Here is a 12561-nt window from a genome sequence, read left to right on the forward strand (position 1 = left end):
TTGCCATGTTGTTGAGCTTTTGCTAATTCGCTCTCTGCTTACGCCTTTGCCTTTGGACTCTGCTCTCCAGTCTCTCCGAGTTGTTTCTTTGCCTTGCAGCAGCCTTTCAGCCTTTCTCTCCACTGGGATAATCCCAAACCCGTTCTGTCCCGTGCTGGCACCAGCCTCCTGATTGCATTTTGCTGCACTGTGCTTGCCTGGCCTCTGCCTGCTTCCTAATCTCCTTTGGTATGATCACAAGGCTGATCTCCCTGATCCCCTTTGGATGATCCCCTTGTCCGTTTTTTGGATGATCCCCTTATCCATTTCCATTGTCATGGCTCCCCATTTCATTGCCTCTGCCCTTTCCTCAAGTCTTTAGGTAGCCTCATCCTTTTGTCATAGGCTGGATGGGACAGCATTCCCAGCTACCACCTCTCTGCTCCTTCTTGGGGATGTTGTCCTCTCCTGAGCCCACCTGTCAGTGCTGAGCTCTGTAGCAGCCCTGCCAGGAGCTAGGGCCAGCTCACTTGCCTGGATCCCGATTTGGTTTGTATAGGCATAAATTAGCATTGCCAGATCTAGTTTCTCTCCATTTCCTTTTGGGCAAAACCCTGGATGAAATGGGAAGAAGTCAAGTGTTGTAGCTGTCCATAATAAGGCAGGTGTGGATTTTACAGTGAGTGTTTGGCCACTTCAGTGTCATCCCACCGACCTGGTCCCTGGCCATGGGTTTTGGCTCCAGGGCACTTGTGCTCCTCTGGCTTCAGGGACACAAAGCTACTTCCCACTCTGGCAGGGTGGAGCATCCTTATATCTCTTATGGGATAATCTGTGAGTATGAAGCAGCATTTAGCTCAAGAGCCAGTCCAGGACTCTGCTCTTCACAGAGGTGTGCATTTTTATTCCTTAAAAAGCCAAGATTCCCATATTTCATGTGTGTGGAGGGGGTGTTTTTTGTGCTTTGGGGGAGTCACTACTATGGCTGTGTGATTGGAAGGGCAGTTGAAGCAGCCTAAATATATTGTAGGGAGAGTTTATGTCCTAGATCTGCTCTTTTGGAGTCTCAGGATGGCCTTTGGAAAGTCATCTTGGGGTGTCTTGGAGGCCAGGGTGGAGCCCTGAGGTTTTAGACTGGTTAGAGACCTCATATGAGTTTAGTGAAGGTCTCTTTGCTCTAAGATCCTTTGAGTTGTCCCCATCTGCATTAAGTGGTGGAGGGCCAGCTGGATGCATCCAAAAAAAACCCCTGCAAATCTTGGAGATACCCGTCTCTGGTGTGTGTTGCAGTATCCTAAAATAACGAGCTGAGCTGAAGATTGGCGGATGGGCTTGTGGTTGGTAGAGCAAGGGGCAGAGCAGCGGGGAGGGTTCTTGTCTGCGTTGTTGCTGAAAAAGCAGGAGTGATATGAGCCGCCTCTGCTCTGCTGCTAAAAACAGCCCGGCTTGTTTTTATTTAATACAGTTTTGATCCACAGGCCTCAGTGTTTCACCTGCCCGCGAGTGGGAACTCCGGGCTCCAAGCTCCTTGGAAGCCCGCCCGCGTCCCTGCGCGTCCCTGCGGCACCGGGAGCGCGAATGTGGTTCCTCCTCGGCTGGAGGGGGAAATTGTGCCGAAATTCAGGCTCGGAGACATTGGGATGGGATGGGTAAAGCTTCTGCTGGAGTCGTGTTTCTGCTGCTGTGGTGCTGCTGGGTAAACTGGGGCTCTGCATTGCCAGCTCCTGCAGGCTTTCCCAGGAGAATGGACCCGAAAACTGTTCATGTGGGATTTTCTCTTACTTGTGCAGCGTCCTGGCAGCGTGGAGGTGGCTCTTCAGGTATTCAGCACTGGGAAGAGGGTCAGTGTTGGCTTGTATTGTGAATCCTGCCTGGTGCCGGCATTTGTCTAGGAAATAAATGATTCTTAATCACATTGGTCCATCCCCAGGGGTGAAGGAGGTCAGGAATAAACAGGCTTTTGTAAGGTCATGATTGATGTGCCCATAGAGCTCATCCTTGGAGCGGGGCCAGACATGGCTAAGGAGAGTCCCAGAGGGATGGGGACCCTGCTGGAGGATGTCTGGGCAAGCCACATCAGTGGGCCGTGATGGAGGAGGATAGCTGAGGCAGGGAGGAAGAGGAAAATTGTTGGGTCAGGGAAGAAGAAGAGAACAGTCAGGGCAAGAGGGAGGAAGAGAATAGGGAGCAGGAGGAGGAGGATAATCGGGGTGGTTGCAGGGTTAAATAAAAGCTGTCAGTGATTTGAAAAGGGGAAAGAAAGAAAAAGAAAATCCGCTGAAGAGACACTCTCCTTTCTCACCCGGCTTGTAATCAGCCGCCCCCTCTACCAGCAAGCAGCTGGCGGGCAGGCGGGTGAGGAGGGGGTGGCAAGAGGGGTCCAGCTGCTCCTCGGCCCTGCCCCGGCACCCTGAGAGTCCCCACAGCCCTGGCTCGGCGTGGGCTGCACAGCCCAGGGGGACATGCCCCTGTCATGGGTCCCTGGCAGGCTGGGGGGTCTGAGGTCCTGAGGAGTGCTGCCAGGGGGAGGTGGGGCGAGGAAGAGGAGGAGAGGGACTTGTCTGAAATGCCAGGGATTCATCTCCCACTCCCCCTGCCCTCGCCGTTCTGAAAGGAGCTGCTTGAGCTGTCGGCTCTGGATTATATTAATTAGTGGAGAAGTGCTACGCCTGCTCGTGGGGCTGGGCTGCCGGGAGGAACCAGAGATTTGGCAGGTCTCTGCGAAGCAGCTGCCCGGCTCCCCAAAACCCCTCACTCCAGCCCAAAATGAGTACACCAAAGCCAAGGCTGAGCTGGGGGAAATGAATCTCTCATGGTCTTCTGCATCTCCTCCTGGAGCCTGACTGGCTGCTTACCCCCAGGGCCAAACCTGCCTGCCCTGGTACGTGCAGGCTGTTGTGACAGGGAAGGCACCCTGTGGTTTTGGGATGGGACCCACAGCTCCTCAGTGGGTCTCCATGTCTGTAGGCAGAGTGGGTCAGTCTGTGACACAACCAGGCCGGCAGGTCCATGTGGTGGGGGGCTGCTGGGGTGGGGGGCAAAGGCACACCCCTGACTCGTGGCTGCCTACTGTCTTTCAGGAGAGGAAGCTGTGTGCCCACCCCCGGATTGAGATCTACAAGCAGGACCGCATCTACTTCGTGTGTCCCCTGGCCCGCCAAGGGGACTTCTATGTGCCTGAAATGAAAGAACTGGAGAGGAAGAGCAGGGCTGCTGCAGTTGAGGCTGAGGACGCCCAGACAGACATCACAGGTATCCGTGGTTTGCACATGGGCTCCATCTTCAATGAGCATCAGCCCTCACAAAGGTGGGGGTCCTGGTGTCCTCTGCCTGAGCAGACAGAGAGGGACTGACCTGTGCCTGCCTGGTACCCAACCACTGAGTCTCAGCACACATCTTTCCCTCAGCCTGGGCTGATCCCCAAGGGTCTTGTCTCCAGGGTGTCATGCTGTGCCTCAGGGAGCACCCAGGAACCCCTGCAGTGTCTGGGCGAGGACCAAGCTACCACTTGAGCCACTGTCCCACTGTTGTTAGTGCAGAGCTGAATCTCACAGCTTTTGGTTGCAGCTGGGCTTGTTTTTCTCTGTCATATACATCTTCCTTGATCTCATCTTCATCTGTTACATATTGGGACTGCAAAGAGCTTAAATACCAGGTTGCTGTAGCTGGTGGTGGAGTTGCCTGAGAGCATCTGCTCAGCAAGATCTGTTGGAGCCTGGATGTATTCATACAGGAAGGGACCACAATGGCTGTAGGCGCAGAACAGGAGTGCTATAGTAACCTAAAATGCTGGTTGCTGTCGCCAGCCCACGTGCTCCCGTGCCTGTGAGATGTGGGAGCCGACTATCCAAGCATTCCCAGGCACTGGACAGCGCACCTGAGCTGGCTGCTGGCAGGGGCAGCCGCCTCCTCGAGCCCCACATGCTTGTGTAATGGGCATGAAAAAACCATGATGGCTCTGCTCGCCTGCTGGGCAGTTGGGTCATTTATTTTAACACATCTTCAGGTTTGGGTTGCTTTAATTCTTAATCGCGTGCGGTGTAAAAGCAACCCAGGGAATTGCTTTCTGGGAGCTCTGTCCTTTTAGCGCCGCAGTAAGGAGTCTAATTGGAGCTGTTTCCCAGCGCTTTGAGGTCCTGTGTTTTCACGGTGCTCACTCAGCTCTTCTCCTCTTTTCCTTGTGTCAGGGTGGCTGCTGTGGGCACCAGCGTGGCTTGGCTAAAGGGGCCCCAAAGCCCACTTGCTCTGACTTCTTCCCGTGGTTGTTCCTTGGTTTCAGAGATGGATGGCAGGATCCATGGGAGCAAAAGCAGCTTTAGGGTGGTGCCTTCCATAGCTGGGTGTGCTCCTTTCTGCCCCACTCAGGCAGTGCATGATCCTGCAGAACCTTCAGGGATGCTGGGAGCAGCCACTGCCCTGCACCGTGGCTGTCTCAGTGCTTTCCCTGGGATGCCACTGCCAGCGTCCCTGTGGTGTGGGAGTCTCCTGCCTTGCAGGAAGTAGTGCTAGGAAGGTCTTCCCAGTTTTAGACAACAAATGATGTTGGACTTTCTCATGTGGGAGACCCCAGGCTGGGCTCCCTGGCAGCAGCTGTGGACCAGCTTCTCCAACCCCCCTCCCCTTCCAGCCACACAGATGAGCTTTTGTTGGTGCAGTCTGATGCAGTGTCATCTGCTGAGTCTGCACAAAACCAGCTTAAAATAATAATAATAGCTGTGAGGTTGGCCCTGCCTCTAAGGCTAAAGAGCTGGGCTTGGATGTTGCACTGTGATTGTCACTGCTGGGCACAGTGGCAGAGCCAGGTCTGGCAGGGGGTCACATCCTTGCTCTGGCCATTGGAGAGGGTCAAGGATGTGGCAAGCCTCCGAGTTGCTTGTGCAGCTCCTACCTGAGGATCTTGGTGGTCCCTGTGATCTCCTGCATCCCTGTAATGTCACAGTGCCCCAGACTGGCACAACTGCTGACAGCTGGGGAGGATGGTGCTGTGTGGGGAGGTCCTGGGCTTGTGCAAAGGGAAATGGTGCCCAGTGAGCATCCTTGTCCCACTGCCACTGGCCTGCTGACACCAGGAACTTGGTTTGTAGCTGTCAGGCTGCCCCTGGTTCGAAAGCAGGGTCAGAGTCAGGAGGTGAGGTGGGAGTGGGCAGCTGGTCTTGTCAGGCTTCACATCTCCCATCTGCCCAGCTGCTCCCTGGAGATGCCTTGAAGGAGATGCCTTGAAGATGACACCTTGTGGATTGAGACTCATCCTCCCTTCCCAAGGATTTTGCCCAAGGTGGTGCAACCACCTCTGAGTTGAAGAAAGAGAAAGCTCCAGTCTCTTTTCACATCGTTTTTACTCCTCCTTCCCTGGGCAGCTGCTCAAGGAGAAAGGTCCACTTAGCCACAGCCCCTTCAACAGGCATGACAGCCATGAGATCTTCATGACCCAGCAGATCCCAGGGTGCCTGTGACAGCTTTTGAGCTTCCTCTGCCAGATGGAGGATGGGCACAGCAATGTCCCCATCTGCCTGTCAGTATGATTCCCCCTCAACCCCAATTGCATGGATTTGGGTGATTTCTTGATCCACTTCAGCTCTGCCAGTGTTTCAAGTGGTCCTGCCCTGATGGAGGCTCAGGCAGTGCTGGGATGCTCCTGGGAGAGTGGGAGAGAGTGGTAGTCCCTGATGGTGGCAGTCAGCTTCTCTGGCTGTGCAAATCCAGGTGTAGGGCTTTGACACCCTGCTGCCTTGTAGAGTGAGTGGAGACTGGGAAGGTGCTGAGCCCCATTTTCTCTCCCAAAGGCAGCTGAGGATGCTGTATGTACAGCAGCCTTGGGCTCTCACTCCTGATGTGACAGCAGATGAAGCCTGCTCTTCCCCCCTCCAAAAATACTGTAATAACAGCATTAAGCCTGTGATTTCAGAGTGAGCATCATGTTTAGGAATGCTCTGTGTGGACACAGCACCTGTTGGTCATAGCTCATGAAACTCCTGCCAGTGGCTGGATTATGCTTTCCTCACATTAAAGGCTTGAGATGTTCCAAGTGGAAGGTGTTGCCATTTCTCCTCACCTGTTGTTGTGGCTGGTGCCAGACAGTACCGAGTGACTTGGATGTGTAAGAAAAGTCTGGATTTGTTTTCTTGAGCCTCCTGACCTTGGAGCACATCTCTCCATTCAGGCTGTCATCTGCTGTCCTTGTTCCTGAGCTCACCCTGCAAGGTGCTGGGTGCCTGTGGCTCTGAGCGAAGCCAGTGACCACAAAAGCTGTGGTACAAGGTCTCTGCTTTCTGCTGCTGCTCTGCACAGAGCAGGGTGCTGGCAGCTCTGCTGAGGACGGACACACTCAATATGCAAGGAAGGGGGCCAGGGGCTGTGGCTGTCTCTGCAATAATTCCGTCCCTTCTTCGGGAACGTCAGGGTCATCAGAAAGACAGGAAGCATTTTTGGAAGGCGGCTGATGGGTCTCCAGGGGGCCAGTGTCAATCACGGTTAGTTGTTTTGTACTTAATTATTTTCTGGGGCTTTGGCATCAGCACGGTGCTCAGCGGGCCCTCGCTCCCGGCTCCCTCTCGGCAGCGCTGACCCCGCTGCGGCGCATGGAAGGTGAAAGCAAACGAAAGCAGCCTCTTGACACAGGCTTGCTGGCATGAACACAGATGGTTCCTGAGCACGTGGCTCTGCCCAGAGTCTCAGGTGATCATTTTGCTCGAGCTGAGTCTATCCAGCAGTGTTCAGGTGCAACTGATGGATGGCATCACCCACTGAGCCCCAGTGCCATGGGGGGGCACCTTCCCTGATGCGTTCTGCCTCATCCCCACTTCTGTCCTCCGAAGAGCTCTGCCTGTTCCTGCCTGCCCCTGCATCCCAAGAAGGGGCTCAGCACACAGCTCCTGCCAAGCCTTCCTGCTGGTCTGCCTGCGCCAGCCCCTCTCCTGGTGGCTTATGTGCGAGCTTCAGCAAGCATGGAGGAGCTGTGCCCCCAGCAGCACACTGATCTAGTGTTCAGGGACAATGAATATTTGGTCAAACAGGGGAAAAGAGAGGGCCTGGGAGCACCAAGAGGAGAGTGGTGCTCAGGCAGCAGTGTCACACTGGGGCAATGCAGAAGGGGAGGCAGACCTCATTCTGGATCTGGAAATGCCACCACCTGGGATGACACAGGGCTGAACTCCCTTAATGAGTGGTTCCTGTTGCACCCCTCCCTGGCTGGTCTCTTGGAGCTGGCAGCTTGACTTCCCTTCTTCCCTGTCCTTTTTGGGGCTCCTCAGCACCCTGGCGTGGCTTCACCCCAGGCTGCGCCTCTGTTGCCCAGATGAAAGCTTCCTGGGTACCATGTTCCTACCAAGTTAAGGTGCAGTGGGATGGCTACACCATCCTTGGAAGAGCAGAGCAGAGGAGGGGTTTCCACAGGGTGGCTGGCACCTTGCTGCATGCCAGAGGGAAAAGCCACACTTGGTTGGGGTGCTGGTCTGGCTCTTGGTGCAGGAACTGGCCTTGAGAAAGTGGATGCAGGGAATGGGCAGTGGCTCATAGGGAAACCAAGCAAGGTGTGTGGGGAAGGATGGACAAATGGGGGTGTGATAGCTACTGGAAGCCTCTGCCTGTAAGATAAGAGCTGAACCCCTGCTCGCCCTTCCAATGGGGCTTTGGTTGCCTTCTTGGAGCCCCTGCACTGCCTGCCTGGCCTCCCTGGGCTGTGCTGGGACAGCTGGGTGTTCCTACCACATCCTCTGCCCGAGCTGAGCCCTCACGGTCCCCAGCTCCGTCTGTCACCCTGCCCACCCCAGACATCCATCCCGGCCAGGCGGAGTGGCCGCGCCAGAGCTGGCCTTGTCCTGTGTGGAGGAGAGTGAGGCTGCTGAAACGGGCAAATTTGCCAGCTGATGCTGCTCAAACATGATCAGAAGTGACAGAGCAGTGACAAAGTGCTTGGCTGAAAGGAAACAGGACTCGATTTATTGTCACCCTTTGAGCGAGGGAGAGGGAGACGGCTACAAGGGTGAGGACATCAGTGCTTTCCCACGGTGGTGGCTTGGAGCAGTGTGTAGGTCAGCTTCATCCGTATCATCCCCTTCCTGAGCTGCTGCTCCTCTCCTCAGGACCTTCTTTGCTGTGTGGCATGGGGTTATGTGACAGCTTCTGACCCAAAATGGCCCTGGAGGTGCCAGGGGAAGAGTGCTGTGCAGGCAGGGCACAGCTTGGGGGGTCGGTGTCACTCCTGTCCTGGGTTTCAGAGGGACGCAAGATGACTACGAATGACGTGAGCTGTCATGAAGCCGTGGTGGGAATGTGTCCATGTCACCTCGGGCTACCACTTTGGCCAAACTGGATTATTTCTTTTCTTGATATCTTCACTAGAGATCTGGCAAACCCTTAGTTGGCTTCAAGGCTTGGGGGTCGCACACTCTCATCCATCTCCTGCAGCTCTCCGTCTTCCCAGAGGCTCCCCGCTGACCCACTGCCCTGCCCAGGTCCTGTCAGGTGGGACAGCACCTCCCACCTTTCTGCTGCCCACTCAGTGGCTGCCGTCCCCTTCAGCGAGCGCCTCACCACAGCGTGCAGAACATCCTTTTTAACTTAGAGCAAATGTACTTTCCGTGTCGAGGTGCTCCCTGATGCTGCAGCAGAGGCGGTGCGTGTCAGTGGGCAGCCGTTCGCTCCTTTACGTGGGAGGGTCACCAGACATCGCTTGGGGTGGCTCAGCTGGTGCCAGCTGCCAAAGGGTTTGCACACTATGGCCAAGGTGACAGGGTGGAGGCTCAGGCTCCTTTCCGAGCGGGATGAAGCCAATATGCCATCCAGGTGGGATGGAGCAGTGGGTGCGCTGTGTCTGCGGATCTTTTCTGGCTACTCCTCATCCCGCTGCCACTGCTCAGTCCTCTCCGAGCAGCCGTCACTCAGCCGGCAGGACCGTGGGATGATGCTGCTCAGAAGGCAGAGGACTGCCATTTACAAGCAGTTCTGCTGGCAGCTGCCCAGGCTGGGAAGAAAAACAGCTCAAAGAGGGATTTAAGGATGTTTGGAAGGCAAGTTCCCTCCTTGGTGGGTCTCCTCCAGATCAGTGGCTGCCACACAGCTGGAGGAGCAGCCCAGCCCTGGGCACTGCGGAGGGAGGCTGGAAATGCCTGTGGGAGTCTGGGACAACCCTGTGTCTGAAGTTGAGGATGGAGCTGCACCAGCAGGAGACAGTGTGGAGGAGAGGACTCTCCTCTCCCACCTGGGAGCCTCTCTGTGGTCATTGTCATCTTCTTCACCACTCCCCAGCCCTGTTGGTGGCAAGCTGCGGCCCTCCAGCAGTGCTGCTGCTGAGGGGGGCTCCTCCTGGTTTCCCTCCTGGTGTGGGGCATGATCCTCGGCAAGGTCATCCAACCTGGCATGGATGGAGGTGCCAGGAAGCCACAGAGCCCAGCACACACTTCCCATCAGTGTTAGGAAAGGGGGGAGAAGATGGAGCAGGGAGGGCCATGATGGAGGAGCCTGTCCAGTGTTTGCTGCTGTGTCGTAATTAACAACATGTATCTGTGATGTCATAATTAACCATGGGGATCTCTGATGTCGTAATTAGCAATGATTAACATTTTTTAGGAGGGTTTTGTCTCCTGGCTGGTTGCTCTGGCAACAGCACCGAGCTGCTGGTCTCAATCTGACACGTTCCTCTCCTTGTCGACTCCTTAATTGTGTTGTCGATGGAGCTAATGAGACAGGGATCCAGGGAGGGGGCGGAGAGCCCAGGGGTCTGCCCCGGCAGGCAAGGGCAGCCCCCGAGGGGGCTGGGTCATGAGAGGAGGTGTGGGCTGGCAGTCAGGTGATGTGGAGAATTGCCGAGTAAGGTGGGAAGGCTCCCCCCATCCTCTGGCACCCTGAGTCCTGTCTGCTGCTACCCTGCCTCCCTTCACACTGCTGCCAGAGCTGCGGGGAGCCACGGAGGGAGTGGGAGCAGGTTGTTGGGTGCTGAAGGCACCAGGATGTCCTGGCACGAGGCTAGACCTACACCTGCCTCTGACAGCAGCACATCTGAGAACCTGCCCGTGTGCCACCATCCCCTCAGGCGCTCAAGCATGGTGCCCTGCCAAGGGCAAGGTTGTCCCTCAGCTCCCAGGCTATGCATTCTTCCTAAGAAAGGGCTTGCCAGGTCCTTGGCATGTGCATGGAGAGCAGCCATGGGGCCAGGAGGTCAGGGCACGGCTGGAAGCTGGGGGTTGTTTATACTGACTGACTTGGTGCCCTGATTTCAGGGAGCTGCTTGAGTCCAGCTTCTTGTCTTAGCCTGGTCACATCTCAAAGGCACAGGAGGTGACAAGACGTAGGAGCTGGTCTCTGCTGTGCCCTGACATCTCTGAGGTTTCTGGTGGCTTTGAAGGTTATGGCACCCCATCCCCATCACCTCCTTCCCGCAGCATTCACTCCCTCCCCTTCTCTTTCCATCCCAGGGGTCGACACCATGAGTGAGGCGAGCTCCATCAGCATGGAGGCTACAACTGACAGCAGAGACACCTCGGTGGCCACCTCCATCCTGCTGCCCTTCCCAGCCAGCCGTGGCCGGGAGGAGGCGGACAACCGCAGCGAGCACAGCTACAGCGAGTCGGGAGCCAGCGGCTCTTCCTTCGAGGAGCTGGACCTGGAGGTCACCGGGGACGGGGAGGGAGCCCCGGGTCTGCTACCTGATGTGGGCTACGCAGGCAACCAGGAGGTCGCAGACAAGTGGACCAAGGAGCCCATTGCTGCTGAGAGAGGAGAGGAGTGAAGCAGAGACCTGGCTGCCTCGCCTCCCACCAGGGTCTGAGTTACTGGGAACCAGTCGCCTTTCCCACCTCCTTCCTCTCCAGCCAAGAGATTTCGGTTGCTGATTCCCCCCAGGACCTGCTCTCCCTCTTTGCAGAAAGGGTGTTTGACTGTTTTGGGGGTGCTGGGAGGTGGGGGGGTTTTCTGTGGTGCTCGGCGGTGCCGGGTGGGCGCAGGCTGGGGGAACAGCGAAATGCATTTGCCGTTTGTGTGTGTCTGGGTGCATCGCAAACTCCTCGCAGGTGTCTCGGGGTGGTGGTGGATGGTAGAGGTGTCCCCCCTTGTCTCTGCCTCTCTCACCCACAGCTCCTCTCTGCCACACCACCACATTTTCTAGCACCAAAGAGCTGTGAGGTGGGTCGGTTGGGTTTGTTCCTCTCTTCTCTTCCCCTTGCTGAACAATGGAAACATCCCATGTAAACGTGGTCCTCCTGGCACTGCCATGGGCGCTTTGGGGTCTGTAATAAAGTGGATGCTTTTCCTCACTGGTGGCTGGTGTGTTGCTCTCTGCCTCTTGGCCAATCGTGCCATCCTGCCTCATGGTGGAGAGTGGGCTGTGGTTGGAGGCTGCTGGTGGGCTGCCCTGTGCCCCCTGACTGAGCCAGGGAACTGCCCAGGGGCTCTGCATCCCTGCTGCTCACACTTGCTCCCTGCCTGGGCAACCCAGTGGGGCCAAGACACCATCCTGAGCTTCTGCAAGTGGCAGGGGGAGCAGAGAAGGGTCCCAGTCACTGTGCTGAGCTGGGCTGAGCTGGAGGGAGGTGGCATCCCTGCTCCTCATGGGAATATGCAGAGAGTAACACCAGTAAAGCCGGGTCCCTAGGCTGCTGATAGGCCTCCTCCTGTGGCAGGCGACACCAGACTGTACTGTGCCTTCCTGACATCCCATCTGCCTGGTCCTGCAGCTGTGGAGTGCAGGCAGGGAGGGCTGCCCATGCTGGTCCCAGTTCCCTGTCCCTCAGCTTGGGACAAGGGAGCAGCCTGAACATCACTGCCATAAGTGTCCCGGGGCAATCCCAGCTGCCAGAGTACTTTGCTGAGTGCCTTTGGTGCCTCCAGCAACCCAGGGATTGTTTCCTGGTGGTCAAACATAGCAGCCCAAAACCCGAGACTTGGGATGGGGGTGCAAGGAGCAGGGGAGGCCTGGCTGTCCCTCCACGGTGGGAATGTGTCCTCCCTGGCTTGGAAAGGTCATGATTAGTCCTCAGTCAGTGATTGACATGAGATTGTTCATAAATATTTTGTGCGCTGAGTGATAAAATATTAAACTCCTCCAGCCCACATGGAAAAATATTGCTCTTCCTGGTGTTTATCTTTGTTGCTGGTTATTACAAAACTGCCAAGCCCCCTAAAATATTTATGCCTGGCTGAGGCTCTATGGGGGGTTGGAGCCAGACAGCAGATCCCAGTGCTGCTGGTCCCCTAACCCTGCTGAAGTTTGGGGCCAAGGAGGCTTTGCTGTCATCCTCCTGACATGGGCAGCACCAAAGCAGCAGCAGCTGGGACAATGCAGCCAGTGCCAAGGTGTGTGTGAGGCTGGTGTCAGGTCCCATCTGCTGGGGGAGAGGTGGGACCATGGCAGGGCCAGCATCCCTTGGCACAGTACATCCCCAGTCCTCCCCAACTCTCTGTCCCCCCTGCCTCACAGTGACAAGGTCACCCAGCCCAGGCATCCTCCTGTCCCCTGTGTCCTGCTCCATCTGTGCTAACAGTCTTGAAAGGACCCCACAGGCTGGTGGGGTCTAGGGTCCTGCTGCCAGGGGACTCCTGGGGGGATCTTGCCATGGGAACTCTGGGTTCTCTCCCCCAAAACAGGAT

General features: G+C 56.3%; 1 protein-coding gene across 1 annotated transcript in view; it reads left to right on the forward strand.

Annotated features, from left to right (window-relative positions):
• Window positions 1-11228, forward strand: part of TEX264 (testis expressed 264, ER-phagy receptor) — a 39051-nt gene extending 27823 nt beyond the window's left edge. The window contains exons 5-6 of the mRNA XM_027729372.2: window positions 3060-3231; window positions 10392-11228. Coding sequence (XP_027585173.1) covers window positions 3060-3231; window positions 10392-10705 — 486 coding nt within the window. The 3' untranslated portion in view covers window positions 10706-11228. The remainder of the gene's footprint in view (window positions 1-3059; window positions 3232-10391) is intronic.
• Window positions 11229-12561: the final 1333 nt, after the last annotated feature.

This window comes from Pipra filicauda, unplaced genomic scaffold (assembly GCF_003945595.2).
Source record: "Pipra filicauda isolate LSUMZ 115617 unplaced genomic scaffold, ASM394559v2 scaffold103_size3290846_pilon, whole genome shotgun sequence".
NCBI lineage: Eukaryota > Metazoa > Chordata > Aves > Passeriformes > Pipridae > Pipra > Pipra filicauda.